This window comes from Gambusia affinis, linkage group LG04 (genome assembly GCF_019740435.1).
Source record: "Gambusia affinis linkage group LG04, SWU_Gaff_1.0, whole genome shotgun sequence".
NCBI lineage: Eukaryota > Metazoa > Chordata > Actinopteri > Cyprinodontiformes > Poeciliidae > Gambusia > Gambusia affinis.
Window position 1 is genome coordinate 30,994,896 of NC_057871.1, and position 23,159 is coordinate 31,018,054.

Below are 23,159 nucleotides of genomic sequence, written 5' to 3' on the forward strand. Positions count from 1 at the left end.
GAAATGTGTGTTCAGAAACAAATCAGCATTATGGAACCCACTCATTTGGGTCATTAAAGAGCATCTTGTGTTGGTGTCTGCCATTCTAAAGATAAAACTATAGATGCTTATCAAAAAAAACCTAAGCACAGTTGGGGTAAATAAGTATTCAATCCCATATTTATGTAAGTTTGCTCATGAAAAAGTCAACAAAGCATATTATTTATGGTTACTTGATTTTGATGTGGAGACAAAATAATCAATTCCAGATAAGACTTACGATAGGGAAAATATCGATTATCAATAATATCAAATTCTCACTAAGTAAAAATTCTCAAATTGAGTAAAGCAAGTAAACTTGCAAACATATCTGTAAATCTACAAATGATAAAAACTTCTTTTCTCCATTGTAAGTCATGACTTCGCTGCTCCATCAGCGCCGTCTCATTGGCCCTGCAGATCATGGAAACAAACACCTGCATCATCGCTGCCTTTCATACGAATTAAAAGCGCTATGTTGGATGTTTCATCATTCTGTGCTTGATAGGGCAACACATCGTAACAACAAGATTGTTAAAAAACTGACAAGGGGCCAATCTGGGGTCTGGTTATGGAAACGCTTTGGTGTGGGAGATTTCAGACTGTCAATTTGTACTAACCTGTCTTTCACCTACTGGTTATTTTAAAACATTTTCTATAATTACTCAGTTGTCATAAATATGAAGATATGAGTTCAACAAATAACACCTAGCAGGAGGTTACTTCAGAGTTATTTTGGTTTGATCAGGGTTCCTAATCGATCAGAATTCTGATCATTCATCTGGCAAACAACGATCAGATGTACAATCAAGAAACAAAGGGTGAAATACAAAGTTATAAAACGTGCAACTAAACGATATGTTCAGCATTTTAGAATTCAGAGTCAGATGATGAAATGTCCAAAGGATGAGGTCATGAACTGACCAAAGTGACAACTAGACCCAGAGCTTCACCTCCTGCATGGAACACCACACCAGTTAGCTGCAGTGTCTCTGCTCTCATTCTAGAAAAGTTCATTATAAGAGAAATTTAGGTCCAAAAACAAGTTTGAGTCAAATCTGGAATGTATTACCTGTTGAAATTTAAAAATGTGGGACTTTAGACCATCTTTTACCCCATTAATCACAGTTATTTCCTTGTGAACTTTATTCCTCTGCTTTATATTTATTTTTTGGAAATATTTCAATTTTGTATCTAGTTTGTATGGTGCATCACCTCATGCATGTAATCTGATCAGTATTTATATTAAGAACGATGGTACACAAGAAAACAAGATATTGTTGGATTCTTTGACAATAAATCAACTTGTCTAAATATTATGTTTTGTCTTATGTAAGAGAAGACAAGGAGTTATGTCAATAAGAATTTTAATTTGTGCTACACATTTTAACAAATCACAAAAACAGGGACATTAAAAAATACCTATACCTCTATTCCCATGTTTAACTGTTGATGACAGCTGCTCTTACACAAATGTTGTATTTTTTTTCCAAAATAAGAACTTTAATTAGCTTTGTTACTTAGCAGAGCAGCATACAATCATAATGCATCCATCTGTTGTGCAACAACAATCGGTGAAATCTTAAGCATGAAGCCTGTGTGAGGACATTCTGAGGTGCTAAAGGCAGAGTGAAGAGACAAAAGAACGGGGGAGAAAGTGCTAGAACAAATCTAATTAAAGCAGCATCTGCGACAGCTTGATGCCTCTGCAGAGATTGCAAGGAGAGATTAATCACGAAGGAAGAACTGTCAATGAAGAGTGCGAGAAAAGCAAGCTGAAAGAAGAGAATATGCAGAAAGTTCTGGAAAGAAAGCTGAGAACAGGTAAAATTTCTGGTCACAAGTTGGTCCCGTCCTTGTATTTTCTTAAGAAAACTGAAACAAGTTAATTGCAACGTAACTGCTGCTGCCGTAGTGTTGCTGATTGTGTACTGTTTAAGCGCTATATTAGTCTAAAACAGTAAAGCTGCTAAAATAAAATTTCAGATAAGTAGAAATATTTTAAGGCTTTGAGGATTACTACAATAGTTCCTCTTTGTGCTAAAACAAATCTGCGCAGAGGCCGTTTCACCTCTCCTCACACCACTACACAAACTAAACAAATGAAAAACAATCAGTTTGTCAGCGTTGGGTTAGCCCTCCACTTCAGTCAGCCTCCAGTAGCTGCCTCTCTCCGTCCTCCATCATCAGTCTGTTGGGCCTGAATGTGAGGAGCTTCACTCTGAAACAGCTGGCTTGTCTTTTAGTCTTTCCTGCATTTCCTCAACATCCATTTTTTTTTCTGTTTTTTATTTTTTCTGCTTCTGTGAGAAGGCAAGAGGTATTACATTCTGGTCTTAAGGTAAATATTCATACTTTTATTTCTCTGAGCCTGTTTTTGGAAGGTTTCGGTCTCATTTTACCGTCTAGGAATATCACTTCTTTTATAAAACTACAGTCATGATCCTGGTCTCCCAGGTGACATAAACCTGGTTAACGTGCTGCTAGCTTCCACAGGCTGCACTGACTCTCCATATTTAAACTAACTAACCAATGCAGCAGTCAAGGATGGGTCTTTGGCTGGATTTCCACCACATTCCTCCATATCTCCATTGTTTAGAAAGTTAAAGCAATGCCAAACCATTCTGCTCATCAGGCCTAATTATCTTCAGTTTCCTTTGATTAAGGTAAGATGAAACAAACTGAAGCCAGATTCACTCGCCTCTAAAATGTAGAGAAATCTACATTTTATGTCATTTTGACCAAATTCATTCCCTTCAACAATACAGTCGTATTTATGTCGAAAGGCAAAACATTCAGGAGATGACAGAGGATGCCCCTTGGACACCTGGTGAGAGACCCCAGGTTTCATTGACGGGGCTCATGGGTTTGTGACGTCATAGCAACAATAACAGGTTGAGGGGCAGACGTAGCTTGGTGCAGAGCAGATTCAGACTCTCCTTCATCCTCCATCTTTGGCCGCTTGGCCAGCGGCTCACCTGCTGATCCAGAGAAGGCGTCTCCGCCGGGCTGCCGGCCCACCAGCACCGGGGGGGAGCTGGATGCCTGGGCAGCCAGGATCTGCAGGGGGCTGCTCAGGCCTGGGGGGCAGAAAGCAAAGTTTAGCTCTTATGGATGGTGCTAGGTGCAGCAGAACAGCTTCTCTCATCAGTTCTAGGCCAAAATGTTGCAACTCCATTTAAAACACATGGAATGTTTCACAGTAGGAAAAATACAGATTTTTTTAAAACTGTCTTTGCTTAAATCTGTCTCAGAACAATTAAATAACCAACAGATTAAAAATGCCTTAGAAAATAAAAATATTACCTTAGCTTGAATTGGATGTTTTTGTAAAGTGTCTTGAGAGAACATGTTTTAGAAATAAACTGACTTGAATTATATTAATAAAACCCAGAGAAAAATGAGCAACACCAGACTTAATGAAGAACCACAGGCTGACCTCCTGCATGCCATGTTACACTCATGTTACACCTTTTTAATAAAAGGAGTCCAGACTGAGTACTGAGTGCAGAAAACTTTACAAACATTTCAGCAGGCTAACATGTCTAGATTGAAAGCCTTTTATCATTCTGAAAGGATCTTCAGATTTTAGAGAAGCTGTGTTTTCAATCAGTAGTAAGACAATCAGCTAAACTGACAGTAATAACTAATTGAAATATGGCGCTGTGTGTTAAGTCTATGTCTATTGTATGAACGTCCGGGTCTCAAAGTTCCCACTGGCACTTAGAAAAAAACATTTCATGACTTTTCCAGGACCTTCTGTGCAGACCTATGTCCACAGGGCCGGACTTATGAGGAACCAATGTTTGGGCCCTATACAGTAATCAGCCACTGTCTCCTATTGCTCTGCCATGAGAGAGAGCTAATGGACAATCCCACCCACCAGGTCAACTCTCCATTTGCTCGGTTTACAACAATCACATCAAGTTAGTGATTTTTTTCACCATATTTTGCACACACAAAAAAAAAATCAAGTTTTTTAAAAATCGGTGATCGGCCAGAAAAATCCAATCAGTGCAACGCTGCTTTCTTTTTCATCTGTCTTTCATCTGTCAACAGTTGATTACTGTAATCCATGTAAAGGCTGGGCAGGAGGCAGCGTTTGTAAGCACGTTTGGTGTGAACGCACAATGAAGTTTCATGACTTTTCATAACCTGAAATTAAATTCCATGACTTTCCAGGTCTTGAAATGGAAAAATGAAATTTCATGACTTTCCAGGTTTTCCATGACCATCTTAAATTAAATTAACTTTTTATTGACATTCTGATCTACAGAAATCAGAACAGCTGTACCAAGAGAAATTGAAAAAGCTTACCAGATGAATTAGCTAAGCTGGTCACTGTGGAAACAGCAGCAGTGATGTGTTTGCCATTCTGGGTAACAGGACGGACAGGAAGTTGGTGTAACCCCGGCGTGACATGGCGTCCCTCTCCAGCCTGCACCACGCTGTCCAGCGTCTGGATCACCAACTCTCTGTTTTGCTGCGCATCTAAAGAGGAAATAAACGACCCACACGTCAACATATCACCTGGATGCATTTAGCTTTCAGAAAAGTGACGTAAGGCTGATTCTCTTCTTTAACATCAGTTAATGTCATTAGTAAATTCACACCGGCACACGTCCTAGGAGACGGGGAATGAGCTGTAGCCCATTTAAAGCAGACCAAATGTCAGGTGTGAATTCACAACATGGTAACTCAATAACATACACACTCATTCTCAGTCTTTTCACACAGTTTGAGAGATAATGGACCTTACCAAGCTCCACCTACAACCGACCTACGTGACCGCAAGTCTCACGAGCAAAGCCTCACTTCTATGTAAACATGACTCGATTAGTGCATAATTTCTACCGGATTTTCACAATATATCAGCTACTACAATGGACAGAGGAACTAACGAGTTCATGTCATCATCTGGGAGGAGGCTATTGGTTTCTCAGTCACAAACTGGTTGCAAACCTGAGGCCAGCAGGTGTCAGTCAGTTATGGTAGATCTGAAATTTGGTTTGATGACCTCAATATGAGAAGCTACAGACTGATAGGAGAAACTAAAGCGTTCTGTTGAGGTAAAGGCAAATCTTCTGAAGTTGTGATATAAGTAATTTAATTTCACTTAATTATTGCGGTAGAAGCCATTTGTTCGTTAAAATTTTATGAAATATATTTGTTCTATTTGATGTTTGTTGTGAATGACGTCACAGGTAATTAGTCCAACGTTTAGAAACTACAGCGGCTGTAATGAGCCACAACAAAGGTAAACAAAGGTAAAATAACCCAAACAGGTGATCAACTCAAAACCCCTCGTACCTTTTTACTCTCTCTCTCTCTTTGTAGTTTAAGCACACCTGTTACTGTAGGAACCGCCTGCACCCCACAAAGATTACATTAAAAACACAACATTCAGTCCGTTACCATATCAAATTTTCAGGTTTGATATTTATGTCTCGATAATTAATCAGCGCTTCCCTGAACACAGCGATGGTTGATTGACTAGCTGTACTTGGTGCTAGAGTGGCTAACACAAGTAACAGTTTAGTCCAGAGCCTTTTCTGCTAAAATAAAATCTTTAGTGTATGTCAGATACACGTTGCATATTGACCTGTTTAGCTAACGTAAGACTGTGTAGCAGACAGGGTTCAAGGTGCAGAAGTTGTATCAGTGCTGCCATTATGCTGTACTTAGCTAATGGGAAGCGTGTGTTTGTGAGACGGCCATGCACGTGACCACGTAGAATGGGCATCAGCCAATGAAAACCGGCCCCTCTGGTAAGGTCCATTAAGAAGGAGTGCTGTATGTCCACCTAGTTTGACCATTGCCTTCCTGTGCAACCCTGATAGAAAAAAAAAATCTTGTTTCCAGCACAATCTCTGGTAGAGTTTTTGCTGGCCAATCAGTGAACAGAAGTTGAGAACGTTGCGCTGCTTTAGAAGTGTTTGTCTGTAGCTTTAGCAGTCTGTGTTGGTCAAACACAGACTGAACTGTTGGTCAAATATTAAATTAACATTAACAGCTGCCTAGTTCAGATCAGTTCTCTATGGAGGATGGTTGCTTACAGTGCAGGCAACGTCAGGTAAACTTCTTAGTATTGAACTGATGCATTACATTCGACACATGGAAGTGTTAGCAATTGGGTAAAATTTTAAATCTCAACACAGGCCACATCTCCAGGAAGCAATGATTTCTCAAAAGCAGAGAGCCCAGACCCTCTTGAGGAAACAAGGCTGTGGTTCTTACCAGGCTAATGTCACCTGCAGATTACAAGCTTCAGCAGTTCCTGTCCTCACCTCTGATGTCGCTGTTGCTCTCCAGTCCTCCTACAGTCAAAGTGCTGTAGCCATTAGGGGGGGCAGAGACTGGAGGGGCGCTGGTGACCACGCGCACCATAGTGACAGAAGGCTGAGGGACGCTCTGAAGCATGTGGATGGGCTTCAGGACGGTTGGGTGGTGGGGGGCAGCCATGATGACATGCTGAGCGCTGACTGGAGAGCCTGTTCACACACATTTTCATTCATTTCTCACACTGCCTTAGAGTGGGCAGAATGTTTAGAGTTTGCTTATCTGGGCTTACCTGGGGCGCTCTGGGAGTACCTGTACTCCGGCACAGACGCCAGTTTGCTGGCCAGTTGCTCATGGTGGTCCTGAGGGATGGGAGAGCCCTCTCTGCTCAGACACTCAGGAGTCTGCAGCCCACTGGACGAAGGGGACAGCAGGCCCTGATGGGTGGGAGACGCCGGTGCACTCCTGAATCAGAAAGCCAAGGAGAAGAAAACTCAGCCACATTACTGACAAACAGCTATGATGTCATGAGGCGCACTGTTGCTGCAGCCATCCTTCATCGAAACACAACTCAACACAACACTTACTTGGTTCTGTCCAATCACATGACAGCAAGTGACAGAAGCAGACAAAGGGGATAAAGGTTAACCCCACTCAGTTCAGTGTTCATGTTGGTGCCACTGACAACTAAAAATGAATCATTTAGGATTGTACCGTGACGACAAAGGTCCAAATGGAGTCCTGAAGCAGGCCACGCCTCTCTGCCGTCTTTTCCTGAAGGCTTGTTCCACCAGTTTGCTCTCAGAGGCCGAGTCGATGCGCCAGAAGCTTCCTTTCCCAGGCTCGTCCTGAGAACGGGCTACTTTCAGGAAGTAGCGGTTCAGAGACAAGTTGTGTCTGATCGAGTTCTGGACAAAACACAGAAAGCTGTTGTAAAAACATATTCCTCCCATGGATATAAGAGAAAAACTGACATTAAAGTCAATAATGTTCTACTCTCCACAATTAGTTTTTGCAGACACCCAGCATAGCTGCATCATGGAAAAGTCCATTTCTCTCCGTATTCCTATTGAAAGTATGAAGATTTGGATGTTTTGGTCATTTTGATGCTTGTCCAGCTTTTCCTACCACCATATTTTCCTTTCACTAAACATTACACTAAAAGGATCTACAAAACCTGGTTTGTTGGTCTTTCATTGGTCTTAAATTTTGGGAATAAAAAATACCTAACTCTGTAATGAATCTGTAAGTTTCACTTTCTAAAGTGAATGACTGAAATCTATTCTATTTTTGACGATGTTCCAGTTCACCAGGAAGCACTCAGGGTTTGGCTCACAGCCTCCCAGACGGATGAGAAGCACTGTACCTGCCAGCCCTTGTCTGCAGTGCGGTAGTAGGGGTAGTGTTTGGTGATGTGGGCATAAATCCCGCTGAGGGTGAGCTGTTTGTCTGGAGCTGAAGAGATGGCCTGGACGATCAGTTGTGCGTAGGAATACGGAGGCTTGGACTCATCCTGGACAAACAGAGCAACAATCTCTTGTAAATGAGTCAATGAGTCTCAAGAGATTTCTCCTGTTCAAAGGATCTATGAATATGCTTCACAAACCTGTCCTATGCTTGAAAAAGGATAGGTCTGTGTGGGACAGACATTATTTTTACCTTGGGGCTGTCTCCGCCCACCGACTCCACACGCTGCTCATTTCCCCCACCTCTGTGCTCAGCAAGACTTCGCCTCTGCTCAGATACAGCCTTCGCAGCGTATTCTGCAGCTAACTGGAGGTCGGAGGTCACATTGCGTCCATAGCGATACCCCGATGACCCCGCCCCTCGAGGGCTAGCAGGACAGGAGTTGGGAACGCTGTGGAGAAAAGTGCGTGCTTAAGTTTTCCTAGGTTATTTTGTAGAGGGTGTGTGTATATATCAGCCAATGGCAGCATGAGGTTGTGTGGATCAGTTTTCTCTCTCTGCGTTTGTGTTATGCTCAAGATGAGCTGTGCAGTGCTATGTTTACACACAGCTTCCTGCAGGCTCATGGTAGCGGCGCAGAATGAACTAAGGAGGTTTCACACTTCCACTAAATGTTCAGCTGATCTCCTGCTTCAACTTCTTCACAGAAACTTTGCCACCAAAACAACAAGCAGTAAATATGTAAAGAGAAACTGACATCCAGAGGGACCTGGGCAGAAATCTGCAGCGCTAACACCCTGGTTACACAAACATAAAATAAAACATATGCACAAGTTTAAACCAACTTACAAAGCAGTTTACAAGCAATGAAACCGATTGATATTTAAGGTGTGTCCAAAAGTTTGGACACACCTTCTCATTGAAATCAATTAGAAAGTGTGTCCAAACTTTTGGTCTGTACTGCACATAATAGCCATCTTTACTCATAACAACAATGGTTATCATGATTAATGCTGATTTGAGCAATGTAAACTGTTCACTTTCATTGCATAAGAAGTCAATATTTTATGACTTGATAGACAACAAAGGTTATGTAACCATGGTTAAGGGATTATAATCTGGAGAATGTGTCAACAGGAACACACAGGGAAGCAGTAATCTGTTTGACTGCAGCATGTTCATATGGTCTGTAGCTTTTAAATAGATAAAAAAGGAAAATTAAAACAGTTACTGATGAAAGGCTTTTAAATCCTTAAAGATTTTTCACATTATTGAGAGATCTGAATACTTGTGGTGGCTTACTAATCAACAATCACTCCAGGATGTGACAGGCCATCAAATAGTTACATGTGTAAAGTAGAAGAAAACTAGACACCTAATAAGTAAACAGGGTTTACAGCAGATGTAATTTCACAGTAAATTTCCAAAATTTCAAAACTAATTTTCAAAAGCACCAACGTCAAAGTTGACAAAAGCTGGATGAAGACAGGCACTTCTACTGTGTGTCCAACGCTCACACACGCTGAGTCAGCTGCACATGCAACCGGGTGAACCCACAATCCTGCCAGCAAACAGAGAGCATGCAGAAAAAAACAGTCGCAAAAAACCAGCAGCCAGGATATCAGCGTGGTTTTTTTTCTTAAATTTTTTATTTTTATTTTTATCCTCCAGGGGTTCTTTTGTGGGCTCTAGTGTCCCTTATGCAAAAGTAGACTGACAGGAAGGGGGGAAGAAGAGGAGGAAGGACATGCGGCAAACGTCGGCCGGGTCCGGGAATCGAACCTGTGGCTGCCGCGTCGAGGACTGAAGGCCTCCAAATGTGGGTCGCGCTATCCCCTACGCCACCACAGCACGCCCATCAGCGGTTTTTTTTAAACGTGCCAAATAATTTTGCTTCGATGGCAACAGCTTGCTCTCTGCAAGTAACAGCTGGAGTAACTCTCCTACTCCTGGTTCATCCGGAGGAGGTAAGAGTAGAAAGGCCTGATAGCTCTGCTCTTGACATGCAGCAAAAATCCACTCATCACCAGATAAAAAGTGTGACCTGGTTTGGGTGTCAGGGTGAAATATTCCCATCCGGTAGAGAAAGATAGATTTATTTAAGAGATATATAAATACAATTTAAAGAAAGGGGTGCTGGGAGGAAGTACTGGAGAAGTTTAAAGGAGAATTAGCTTTGAAAATCTTATGAAACTGTTCAATTTACTATCTGGAAATGGAAACTAAACCTGCTAAAACTTGGTTGTGTGGGCCCTGTTTACTGGGCAGCAACTGCTGTCAAAGTCTAGGTGAAAGAATTTGCATAATTCATTTTTACTCCATAAATGGCTCCTATTGCACAGAATGAGCTTCAGTCCGAACTAAAGACTAGAGCTGATTTGGATCTAATTTCAATGGACTTTTTTGAGCAACGTAATTCTATAAATTGGTTTCATTGCTTGTAAACTGCTTTGTAAGTTGGTTTAAACTTGTGCATATGTTTTATTTTATGTTTGTGTAACCAGGGTGTTAGCACTGCAGATTTCTACCCAGGTCCCTCTGGATCTGGATCTCAACGGGGTTTTATCTGGTTAAATAAAAGAAAAAAAAAAGAATGAAGCTGGAATTTATGGAAAAAACTATGAGAAAGAGCCTGAGGTCATCTCATTAGAGGTTTCCAACAAGCCATTTAATGGCCACAACACAAGGTGCTCTGGCTATGTTTGGTCTAAATGGAAAACTAACCTTGAACATCATCCTGAACACACCAGAACAATTATAACCACCCTAGTGGGAGTTTGGGATTCAGATGCTACATTGCTTACTGATTTGGGGCCCCTGAGGACCTGACCTCGCTGTGGCTAACCTGTCTCTGCTCTTGTTTTGGTTGACGAACGTCTCCAGCAGCTGGAGAAGTTACTGCTTGAACGTGTCCAGCAGTACAACAGTGGTCTTACATGGTACTGACTCAGGAAGGATGAAAGCAAATAGATGCCATTTATATTTGTAAATAACATTTTAAAATCCATGCATCATTTATCTTTGTTGGTCTGTCAAGTGGAACCATAACAACATGGATGCTTTTAGATATAATGGGGCAAAATGCAAAAATGTTTTATTTAATGTGAAGCAAGTAAAATGTTCCCCTCTTTAAAATAATGAAGCCCAAAGGAAACATTAAAAGAAAACAAAAACAGAAAAGAGCAGGGAATCCAAAATCAGTATTGTTTACATCCTCATCCAGCCTTTTTATACTGGTTTAACAATCTGGACAGATCAACACAATCACAACTAAAACGATCCAACAATTAGCCAACAATACTGAGAGCCAAGTTAACTATTAACTGGATTTGATCTGCTGCACCAGTAAGTCCTGTAGCTTCTATTACACACACATGTACACACACACACACACACACACACACACCCACACACGCACACACGTGATTGCGTAGCTATCTTTGTGGGGACTTTCCATTGATTTTCATTCATTTCTACAGCCTAAACCTTACCCTTATCCTAATCTTAACCATTACATACTTATCCATAATTAAATTGTCACCGTAGTCCTAAAGCTAACCCCTGACCCAAAAACAGCATTTCCCCTTGTGGGGACCAGGCTTCTGTCCCCACAAGGAGCAGTTGGTCCCCACAACATACTATGTATCCGGAAAATGGTCTCCACAAGGTATTACACACACCAGCCTCTCTGGGGAAAGTAAACAGGGGTTTCTGAGAGTCTATAAGCTCTGATTTGCTTCAGACAACAGAGAGCCATGGACACAGTTCCATCAAGACTCACAAGAGGGACTGAATACAGTCTGTTTACATTTCTTTGCAGGGGGAAGTGGCTACATGATTCGCTTTTCACAACCGCTCAATGTTTAGAGCTTAAAACCAACAAGGAAATGAAAACAAATAAAATTCTGCAAAGAAACTTCTTAAGAATAAAGTGGATTATAACTGTACAAGAGTCAATTCTGTATCTTTAAAAAAAAATCTCTCCAGAGTTCCTCTCTTTATGTGTCCATAAAGAGAGGAACAATGTTTAGTATTGTGTCATTCACTGAAGCCGCCAGACAAGAAAAGTAAGCAATCTGCCTGAATGAGACCATGTTGGTGATTCGGGAGGAAGCAGAAGTTTCTCTCTGAGCTGCATGTTGCTACGAGTATGAACCTAAAAAAGGCCAAAGTGGAAGTGGAGCAAAGAAGCATGAGCAATCATATTTATATTTGGTTTGTTTTGACTCCACATGTGAGGAAACATTACCCGAGGGCCCGAATGGGGGAGGTGAGGCGGGGGTGTAAGGGAAACCACGAATGGACTGAAAAGTGGCTTACAGGCAAAACTCTCTGCCCAATAACCAATCACATGCCCCATAGCTGCAGCCACCCCATATAAGGCATGGACACACAGGCCCACATTGGTGGGTATGATTGCTGTACAAGCAAGCATCCACCACCAGAGGGCACTGAACAGCAATCAAACTAACTCACTAACTCTCTATTCATTCTTTTATAGATAAATAGCTCCCCACCTCACTGTTTTTGTTCCTTTTTGTTTCACATGTAAATGAAGATATTTAGGCATGAAATATACAAGTGCTTAAAATTACACAATTAATTATCTTCTTTTCACAAGTTTTTTTTTTCTTTTTAGGTTTTGCCTGCATGTTGTGCATCATTCTTATAGTTAAAATTTGTAGCTTCATGCCATTCAGTTCAATTGAACCAAACATCATCTGAAGACAGCTTACAAAAACAACTAGGTCCAGCTTAGGACCGCCGCCATCAGGTTACTTTTTATGTACTTAATCTCCAGTTTTTTTTTGATTAACTGAATAACCTTAGCAAATATTCCTAAAAATGTATCTTAGTTTATTTAAATGATTTATTGCACAGTAAAAAATTACACTTCTATTGTGATCTCCACGTTAAATATGAGATGTGTTAGAAATTCAACTTCCACTAAAATAAAAATAAATCAAATGGAGCCCAATTTTTTAAATGAATATGCAAAACAATAAGCAGAGGTTCGAATATGAGACTGAACCACAACTCAATGAATAAGAATACAGTAACTCTTTGAAGAATTTTTAATTAATAAGTTACAACAATATTTAAGTATTTATTAAGTTAATTAGTTAACTCATGGTGCAACTCCAAAAGGAAAAGACAAAAAAAAAGTTTCTTTTACACATTATTGAATATTCTTATGGAGAGTGTAGCTTTAAAATGATTTGTATTTATTAAATTTAGATTATTTGTTTGTCTTATCTGGTTTAAATTTAATTTGTTTATATATAAACAATACATAATTTAACGTGATTAAAACAGGACAAAGTAAAGTTGATCTGGCCGGCTGCATAAATCCTTGAACCCACAGGCTTCAAGGTAACCAGTCACAATGTAGACATGTTTAGCTTCATAGAACGCATAAGGCAGCTAAAAAAATAATTAAAAAACAAACTGTCTGCAGGTTGTGTGTTTCCTTCAGTAGCTCATGGCTGTCATCAGGTCAGCTGCTCATCACCAACCCTATGCTTCAACCAAACCTCACACAGCAGCACTGTTTACAGCGAACCTGAAGCACTTCATTTTTTTAAACAGTTGAAACTTCTGTTGAATTATTTTAAGATAATAAACAAATTCCTAAAGGTTATGAATTAAGTAAAATAATTGCGTCACTATATTTTTGAAATAAACTACCTTCGATGCAGTCATGTATTCAGATTAAAACACATCTAGTCAAGTGCAACAATTAGGTTCAAGTGAAAAGGAACATAATATCTGCATGAACTTTGTCAATTTATAATAAATTTTTAAAGTCTCTTATCACCAAAATGTCTAACAAATGTGCACCATAAAACAGAGAGATGTCTTAAAGCAGGAGAATGGAAGCAACTAAGAAATGAACCATCTATGAATCACTTAACTGGGATCAAAGTTGCATGTAAACTTGTCAGCCAGATGTTCACCACATGTATTGCTGGCTCACCTGATTGTGCCGGTGGGTGACGGCAGCGGTGAGCCAAACGCCCTGATGTGCTCTTCATGCTGCTGCGTGGTGGGAATGCTGATCTTAAGAGGGGAGATGTGGGGCAGCAGCGGGCGGGGCGGGGGAGAGGGCTGCTCCTTCTCCCTGTGCTCCTCCACTTCCACGAGTGACGTGAACTGGATCTTGATGACGGTACTGGGAAACCGAAACACACACCTAGAAGAAAGAAGGACAGCAGTGAGGGGAAAGGCATGAGGGGGGAAAAAGATCAAAAATACAAATAAAAAAAAAAAGCCAGGAACTTAGCCACACTGGTTCGTTCTCTCCTCAGCAAAAGTTTGAGTTAGCTTACAGAAACATAGCTTAGGTATCACATGATCAGTAGAAAACAGGTCCTTACTTTAACAACACTTCAGACCAACACAAGTCAACTCCCAGAAAAACACCAAATATCACCTGAAAAGCAAAAGGTTAGGTCTGCAAGACGTTCGAAACATTTATAATTTACTGCAACTGGAAACAAAATATAAATCTAATAAAAATGTCACACAACATACAAATAAAAGATCGCTACATGTTTAAGTTACCTCAAAAGTGTGTTTACATAATAACCAAGCAGTTTGTGGGCAAACACACTGCACTGGTGTTAAGTTTACACAAAAACTTGTTTTCCTAAGACTCTCTCTTCTTTTATACTTTGGCAGAATTTTGAATTTCTCCTGCTTCAGAACAACTACAGCACAATGAAGTGTGCATGTGTACATGCAATTTTAAATAACCCTAAAATCTAAATGTAAAATTACTATAAACTCAGCTGCATGTCAATTAATATTTTTTTGTAAACAAAGGTTTCTTCTACTACACAAAAAAATCACCCAGATTATTGTTGAACCGTGTACTATTTGGAAAACCACATGCAAACATGGCTCTGGTGGATATGGTATTATAGTTTATCCATGTGGGTCTTCCAGGCAACATTTCCGGTTCAGCAGCGGACACGCCCCTAAACTGTCAAAGGAGCCAATCAACAGAACAACTAACCTTTTCAGTGATTTGCAGAACTGCAGAACTGATACACATATCAGTTCTGCAGGTTACCTTTGTTTATTTACCAAAACTGGTCAGGGTATAAAAAAAAAAAAAAACAACCCTAAAATATAATGCAAAGATATTTATAGTAAAGGTCAAAGTACACTCACTAAGTAGGTGATTTCATTAGAAGCATACGTAACCCAGGTTTCAAACAGAAACTCGAACTGTTTCCACATAACACGTGAGAGGAGTTGTCAGGGGTGCGTTTGTTTACATTAATGTTTACGTGACGGTGACACGTTGACTTAGAGCCACGCAGCTAATATGAAGCTAACGTGATGGGCTAATGTTTTGTTTTTTTTAAATGCCGACACCGGCGATTAAACGTTGATAGAATAGTTTTGGATTGGATTGCACGAATAATTAAAAAAAATCATTGAACAATCTGCACACATTGTTGAAAACAGTATCCACATACTTTGGGTACTGAGCCAGTAGGCCAGAACGAATGAAGCAAAATCTGCTCAGAACTAAAACACAATAGCTATAGAGCACATATTATCAGGAAGAGCCCATTTACAAATGAAATTGAAATGTAATTTATAGTAAACAATGGGGCAAACTTTGTACGCCCAAACAAAAAACGCTCTCCCCATTTGACCGTGTAAATGTGAACATTAGAAAGTTGTATGCTAGGCTTCAATTTTATTTTACCAGAAAAATAAACGTGCAGTAAACTTATTAAAATACACACATAGTTTTTAATATAAGCGCAAAGTGTGCAAACTGATTAGAGACTTCATAAACCATGATGTGTTCATTGTTGGGTAAGTATTTATGGCATATTAAAACTTTGCAAGGCGCTGCTAACAGTTAAGCTAACTACACTCACTCTCTGGGCAGCGGTAGTGGCGGAGCTCCTCTCCGCTGGAACACTCCGTCAACAAACACGCCATTCTTCCCCAGACACCTCAGAGAGAAGCCGCCCGCCTCGTCGTAAGTTATCTGCAGGTGTCGCCTTGAAATAAAGCTCGAGTGACCCATGTTGATGTCCACCGAGCCGTGGGACGAGTTCCGGCCTATGGTGACCGTCCTCTGGCGCATGACAAACTCAAAGTCCCGGCCCTCGAGCCTCGCAAGGGCCTGCGGAGGCGTCGAAGAGAGCCTTGCAGGAAAACCTCCGGTATCGCAACGAGCTTCCATTATTGGAGGACCCAAGACGGAGACCGAGGGCTGGTGATAGGAGTGAGAGGTCACCGCGACGCGCACGGGGCTACACGGCGCCGACTGTAATGCAAGCAGAGCCCGAGCTCCGTTGTCGTCCCGGTAGTCTGCCATATTTTTTTGAAGGGGCTACACAGTCGGGGAGAGTCTGCAACAACTTTTTCTTGTCAGGCACCGAAAGCTGCAACGTGAGAGTTTTCGGCCAGTGCACTTGCTCGCTCTGAAGCTGACAGAACAACATGGAGTCCGGTTGGATCACAGGAAGACCCGGAGCGGATTTTCCAGGAATCGGACTGCTGTTGCGTTCAAAGACCCTTCTTGAGACCTATAATGTGTAGTGGTTTTCAAAAGATTCGTGATAACTGCCACCTCTGTAAAGACTACGTTTCCAAAGAAAAACGACTCCCACTGCTTTGAAAAGAGAACAAAACAGGTTTTTAAGTTTTTCAGTTTGTTGTGTTTTGTCATAAACATAGACACACATTTTGAAATGCTTAATTTAAGGATTTGGGGTGATTTCAGAACTCCAAAATCCAATAAGGCTGACCACACACATAAAGGTATTGTTTGGAATTCATGAACTGTGATTTTGTGAAAATATTACCAGTTATAGCTAACTTAATTGTATTAGATGAGTAATTTCATTTAATTCAGGGATCAAATAATAGCTTGATTCCCACTCCATCCGTTGTTGTTGTGTCCTGAGGGAAGACACTTCACCCTCTTGCCTGCTGGTGGTGGTCAGAGAGCCCCTGCATAACAGCTTCTCTTGTCAGGCCTAAAGGTGTCACATACACTGTCAGCTTGAGAACGTGTATGTGAATGAATATGTAACAAATAATAAAAAAATAATAAACTAAGAAATTATAACCAATAAAAACTTTTACATATTTTTACATAGCATAATACACTGCTCAAAAAATAAAGGGGACACATGAACAGAACAATGTAACTCCCAATCAGTCACACCTTTGTGGAATCAATGTTACTAAGAGTTAGGTAGTACATTGATAATTTTTGTCTTTCCTTCCTAATTAATTTCACCATATGAATAATAACATTTTGATAATATTTAATTAAGATATAGGATGTTATTTTTAGTGTTTGCCTTAATTTGTGAGCAGTGTATTTCAATACGTTCTTTGACATCTTACTGACTTTTACTCTTTAGCGAATGAAAATCACAAAATTATACATATTTGTCTGAACTTCACTCAGATATTGCTTTTTATAATTATGTTTTGAAAAGCATAGTGAACACAGTTAATTTTATTTCTATATTTATACATAAAGGTCTCTTGAGACTCATTTACAAGAGAGATATTTTTTTATTATTTCTATATTTTAGTTGCTTGTGTATGATTGCTTTACGTCGAAGTTCAGCTTATAATTTATTTTTGTGTAATATTTTGGGTACTGTGCTTCTTTTTTGACATGTAAGTACTGTATTACTCATTTTGGAGCCAGTAAGAACCAATAACTTATTTATCCATCTAAACCTTAAAGAAAAAAAATACACTAAAACATCCATGACAGCAATGTGTTTGTTTTCAAAAAACTCAATTAAAGCAAGAAATCTAATTTGATAATTATCATAAAATATTCATGCAATATTACTACCATACAGTTTTTAAAAAAAATAAGAACAAATTATGTCATAATATGAATAAAGAGGAGGGCAAAGGTAGAACTTTGACTTTAATGAGTTAAACTGACTTAGAGGTAATGCACTGTTCAAGAGAAAGGCCTATATGACATTTAATGATTTACAGATCAGCTCTGTTTGATTCAGTATATTCTGCTCATGCTTTGCGGAGGAACCTCTCAGTTCTTCACAGTTAGGATAGTCCCAATAACAAATATATCATGCAGTATTTTCGTAGCAAGACTATGCATAGATTCATGACATCCTTTCTTTCCTGAACGTCACATCTGGGCCTGTTAGTTCAGCTACAGTTCATGTTTTCACTTCAGGAAACTCTTGTTTTTTTCAGTGGTTTGCTGAGATTTTTATAAAAGCTCTAAAAGCATTACTACTGATTATTAACTTCATCTCTTCCAAGTCATTTTCTGCCTGAAAATTAGAATACAGTTGTTTTCTTCTGCAAAAAAAAGTCTTAAATTAATCGTTGTATGCAGATTGAGCGGTAAATAAAATAAGTATATTTTTTAGATCTGTGGTGAAATATCAAACATTTAAATTATAACTAGCTCATTTTACGTGATGTTAAAGCACAGGACCTGGTTTACCCACATCTTTTTTTTCTTGTCATTTTTTATCTCTACGCTCTGTTTATAAACATAGAAAGAACAAGATGATTGAAAACTCAGGAAAATGGATCTGTGAAGGAGCAGGGGCCAAAATGGGAAAGTCTACCAGGGAGCGCTATTCAACTACGAAAACGATATCAAATATGCTGGTGTTCCATTAATATTTACTTCTAAGATTATTTTATCAGCAACAAGTGGGAAGACGTACAATAAAAAATAAAAATATATCAGACTGATTTTTTCCCCTTCAACAAAATAACGTTCTTAATCTACGGTAATTTTCAGAGAAAAGTAATTCAAAAAAACGTAAAAAAAAAAAAAAAAAAATCAAAACAGAACCAAAAAAGGGGGATACAAAAAAACCAAAAAACTTTAAATTTGCTATGCAAATTTATGCTGACTTGGACATTTCAAATAAAAGATTTTTTTGAAATTGTTTTTTGTGCACATTTAAGCATAACAATTCCAATAACTTCCATCCATCCATCCATCCATCCATCTTCTTCCGCTTATCCGGGGTTGGGCCGCGGGGGTAGCAGATTCAGATTCCAATTCAATTCCAATAACTTGCAACATTAAAACTAACAATAACATTAAAACACCACTTATAGATAAAGAACTGCTTTCCACAGGATTTCTCCAAAAATTGTTGGGCTGCCTGTGTTGTACTGGTTCCCAAACCTTTCAGCTTCTCACCTAGAAAATGTTCCACCTGCTATCAACTGATTCACTACTAAATCAGTTGAACAAGGTTATAATTAATATCAACACTGCTTTATTTTATCTGTTGTTTTTTTTTGTTTTGTTTTTTTTTTAACAAATGGTAACAATACATTTGTCATGATACCTTTTGTCGTTTGTCAAGACTCTACAATGGACCTCAGTCGGAGTCCTGACCCCAATTTTGGAAAAACCTATTCCAGGATAATATTTTAGAAACATTTTGTCCTTATTGTTGCATAAACATGTCTGATTGTGAGTGCATCCAGTGTTTACAGTGTTTTGATTTTTCCACATTTTCTATTGTTAGACCATATTCCAAGTTGAAGTAAATTAATCTCTTCCCTCAAAATTCTACACATAAGTTTCCACAATGTGGAAAGTGGTATTTGAGTTGCTTGCAAGTTAATTAAAAATAGAAAACCAAAAAGTCACATTTATAGTAGTATTTACAACCAGCACTCTTCTTCTAGGGAAGAGGCATTCTACCAGATCTCTAAAATGGGATCTGGTAGGAAATTCAATGTGCAGAGAGAAAACTGTGTGAACTGAATAAACAATGCATGGCCATTTAATTCAAACATTGTACAAAAAGAAAAGAAAAGAAAAAAAGTTACACTTGTCTAGAGAAACCTTATAGTCAAAGAACAAGAGACAATGAAATGAAGATCAGTTTGAATTACTGTGCAAAGCTCAGTGGTAATCAGAGTCTTCAAACTTTGGATGGACAACAATAAGTGTCATATTGTTATATAACACTAAAACCTACCCATAAGATTCCTCACAAAGCCTGAAGGAGGAGCAATATGCAGAGTTAATCTGTAATCTCACCTCAGTCTCTCTACACACAGAGAAGCTGTACCGCTGCAGGATCTCCACCACTGCCAGTTTCATCACCACTAGAGCAAACCTCATCCCAATGCAGTTCCTTGGTCCTAACCCAAAAGGCATGTATGTGTATGTATCGATGGTCTTCTTGTTTATCTTGCTGAATCTGATGTGAAAAATACAATATACACATAAATATGTAACTAAAAGTAGTCATATTAACAGCAGACTTCTGCAGATGATATGCAGCAATGTGCATTTTTCTCCCTACTACTAAGTAGTTGTTCATTCCTTCTTACCTCTCAGGTTTGAATTTCTCTGGTTCTGGCCATATCTCAGGGTCCCGGTGCAAAGGCCATGTGGGGACCAGGACAACCATGTCTTTTGGAATCACAAGGCCATTTATCTCCACAGATGCTTTGGCCACACGCTCCAAACGTGCGGCAATGGGGAACAACCGGAGAGACTCATTGATGACGCTGTCCAAGTAATCCATCTCCATCAGAGACTGATACTGAACAGGAGCCTACACAAACAAAAGCATGGCTGTTTACCAGGTCATGCTGCTGTATTACAGGCCAGTCTTAATAGGTTAGGATATCATTCAAAAGTTAAATTATACCAAGCTGGTCCACAAAACAAATCTATTTAAAAATGGGCAACTTTTAGTTTTAAATCAGCATTTTGTTAGTTGGATAGCTCATCAGGTGGCTCAGATAGAATAATTTTCATTCACATGTGTATTGCCAAAAAGACAATGATAATAATAATTGTTCTTTTTCATTATTTTCATTCAGACTTTTTTCATTCAAGGATTTATCCAAATAAATCCCTGCTCCCAGGCCTCTTTTACCTTGTGGATGAACTCAGAAGGTAGTTTATTCATATTTGTGTACAATTATTCATATTAATGTAGATAATAATATAGATGGATCATTTACAGTCATACATTATCGGATCATGCATTATTCTCTCTCTCTCTCTCTCTCTCTCTCTCTCTCTCTCTCTCTCTCTCTCTCTCTCTCTCACTCTCTCTCTCTCTCTCTCTCCCATCACATACAATATCAGGTAGTAATCATATTAATGTAGTATGAATACTAACTTTACTAGCTAAGGGTGGTATCTATACTACCTTTACCTGAGCCAAATACCCACTCTGTGTTATAAAAATGTGAGCACTGGTATTGGATCAATATTAGTATGATGAGATGGATACTATAGTTTGTCACCCATTGAAAGGAAAATGGTATTCCTACTTAGATTACATGAAGATTACAGTTAAAGATTTAGCATATAATCATTGTGTGTAGCAGAAAGTAAAAAATGAACTATTTTGTTTTGTTTCTGCTACATTGTATTATTTTTTGGCACAATATAAAACATAAAGTGTTCACACAGTAAAACCAGCAAATCTCTTCTGTGTCTTTCTCACAAGCTTAGTTGTTGGCTTTGCTCTGCCGCTCATGATCTCATGCTTTGTTTTTTATCTGATGTGTGTTTGGTGCCACCGTCTGACTGAGAATGTTATTGCTTCATCAGGTTGCTCAGAGTGAGGAATAGCAAAAACTTACTGGGCGTCAGGCGGTTGGGAAAAAAACGAAGTGGAAATAGAGGCACTAATTACCATAAACTACATTAGTATGAGTACTATTTTAGAAGCTTTAAAGTATTGGTGCCTCTACTTTACTTTAGAGGAGCTAATGAGATTTGACCCTGACAAGGTCTCTGACCTAAAAGGTTTCTCTAAAGATAATCTGTGAAAAGATCAGTCTCTTCTACCTCCTCTCTAAGCTGCTGCCATCTGAAGAAATGCACCACTCCTGACCAAAAACAACCAATCAGGAGTATCGTTGCGCTGTCAATCATCCTGACGTACTTGCTGGCCAATGTGATAATGGCAGGGAAACAATTAATTATTCCAGGAATAACATTTATCCACTGTCATCGGTGGCCATGGTAATTAGTCCAATCATTCACAACATGCTATGCTAGATGCAGTATAAGAGAGAGCTAGGAGAGGAGTTGGAGGGCTGGGGGGGTTTGAGCAATGCCACACAGAGGGTGCTTAACAGCTCTTAGACCCGCCTCCTGGCAATAATTGGTTGTTTGTTGTTGGAACTGTGAGCATGGGGAGAAGGAAAAGGAGCACAATGTTTTACAAAGATTTTCTGTCTCATCCCATACTGTCACGACATAATGACAGTTTCAACAAATATGAAAAAAAATATATTTTTCTACAAGTTAAATACCTGATGTTTAAACCAAAGGTAGCGAGGTTGGTAGGTTTGCCAAAATGGTGTTCCACTTCGATCTGCATCCTTTGAGAATGTTTCAAGCTGGCACTCACTGAGAGCGTCTGTAGTCAGATCTCTGACTATAATAATCCATCCATCCATTTTCTAACACCTTTGTCCCTTGTGGGGCCGGGAGGGGTGATGGTGCCTATGTCCAGCGAAAATCTTGGGCGAGAGGCAGAGTTGACTATAATAATAATAATAATAATAATAATAATAATAATAATAATAATAATAATAATAATAATAATAATAATAATAATAATAATAATAATAATAATAATGGAAGTACTCTCTCAGCTAGAACTTCAGATGACTGATTATTTCTTTGTCAAGCTAATATTACTAATCTCCTCTCATGATAATATACATCAGGCTTGAATCATTACTGCTTCTTTGGAGAATGTCTGCTACTTTAAAGTTACATTAAAATACATGTTATTATTTATACTAGATTTATTCATGTATATTCATCCACAATTTCCCTGTCTGTCTGTCTGTCTGTCTGTCTGTCTGTCTGTCTGTCTGTCTGTCTGTCTGTCTGTCTGTCTGTCTGTCTGTCTGTCTGTCTGTCTGCCTATATGTGCCTTTGTTGTATACTCTTTGAGATCTGAGTACAATCTAACTTATGAGGGCCACTTTCAACAGTTTTACTGTGTATATGCTGGAGAAAAGCAGAAAATCTCTTTGATTTTACCTGTTTGTTTTTACCTCAGTTTGTTTTTAAGATTTCTAGTTTTCTACTGTAATCATTCAGACATACCCAGTCATGTTATTGGATTTATGAGTAGCAGAAACTGCTTTTATTGTTTTTTTCCAGAGAATCAAATGAGGCCAGAGGGTGACCAGTTACGTAACTCTTAAGGGAGGGAATAGACGATTGGTGCCTGCAGTCGAATTCAATATAAAAAAACAAACAAACAAAAAAAATCCTGAGCTCAACAGACTTTGGATATGCCACATCAGTCAAAGACCTTTTATTTTTTCTCAACTGAAACATGCTTTCTTCTTATCTCTTTTGGGTCCATTTTTGTTTAGTAAGTATTTTTGTGATCAAATACGTTATGTTCATTCTGAATAGGGATACTCTTCAAAATAAATGCACCAAA

The 23,159-nt window shown here is 39.1% G+C and overlaps 2 protein-coding genes and 1 long non-coding RNA gene across 3 annotated transcripts; 1 reads left to right on the forward strand and 2 right to left on the reverse strand.

Moving 5' to 3' along the window:
• Positions 1–1,368: 1,368 nt before the first annotated feature.
• foxk1 (forkhead box K1) lies at positions 1,369–16,233 on the reverse strand. Its single transcript, XM_044113139.1, has 9 exons — positions 15,606–16,233; positions 13,682–13,897; positions 7,957–8,155; positions 7,664–7,810; positions 7,012–7,205; positions 6,590–6,762; positions 6,306–6,509; positions 4,336–4,509; positions 1,369–3,098 (listed from the first exon to the last, which is right to left on the reverse strand). Exons 1-9 carry the CDS (start codon positions 16,049–16,051, stop codon positions 2,866–2,868), a joined length of 1,986 nt encoding a protein of 661 aa, XP_043969074.1. The 5' UTR covers positions 16,052–16,233; the 3' UTR covers positions 1,369–2,865.
• A 50-nt stretch (positions 16,234–16,283) lies between these two features.
• Positions 16,284–20,129, forward strand: LOC122829004. The gene is made up of 3 exons (XR_006370314.1): positions 16,284–16,370; positions 19,780–19,885; positions 20,063–20,129. It is a non-coding gene; the product is annotated as an uncharacterized LOC122829004 (long non-coding RNA).
• Positions 19,354–20,670, reverse strand: LOC122829002 (cytochrome P450 3A40-like). Its single transcript, XM_044113141.1, has 2 exons — positions 20,056–20,670; positions 19,354–19,922 (listed from the first exon to the last, which is right to left on the reverse strand). The coding sequence occupies exons 1-2, from the start codon at positions 20,256–20,258 to the stop codon at positions 19,694–19,696; spliced, it is 432 nt and encodes a 143-aa protein (XP_043969076.1). The 5' UTR covers positions 20,259–20,670; the 3' UTR covers positions 19,354–19,693.
• Positions 20,671–23,159: the final 2,489 nt, after the last annotated feature.

Coding starts and splice junctions, on each gene's coding strand:
- LOC122829002 (XM_044113141.1), bottom strand. CDS start 20,258: ATGGAGATGGATTACTTGGACAGCGTCATCAATGAGTCTCTCCGGTTG. Junction 19,923..20,055: donor GAGAAATTCAAACCTGAGAG/GTAAGAAGGAAT, acceptor TTTTCACATCAG/ATTCAGCAAGATAAACAAGA.
- foxk1 (XM_044113139.1), bottom strand. CDS start 16,051: ATGGCAGACTACCGGGACGACAACGGAGCTCGGGCTCTGCTTGCATTA. Junction 13,898..15,605: donor CCACTACCGCTGCCCAGAGA/GTGAGTGTAGTT, acceptor TCTTTCTTCTAG/GTGTGTGTTTCGGTTTCCCA. Junction 8,156..13,681: donor TCACCCACCGGCACAATCAG/GTGAGCCAGCAA, acceptor TTTTCTCCACAG/CGTTCCCAACTCCTGTCCTG.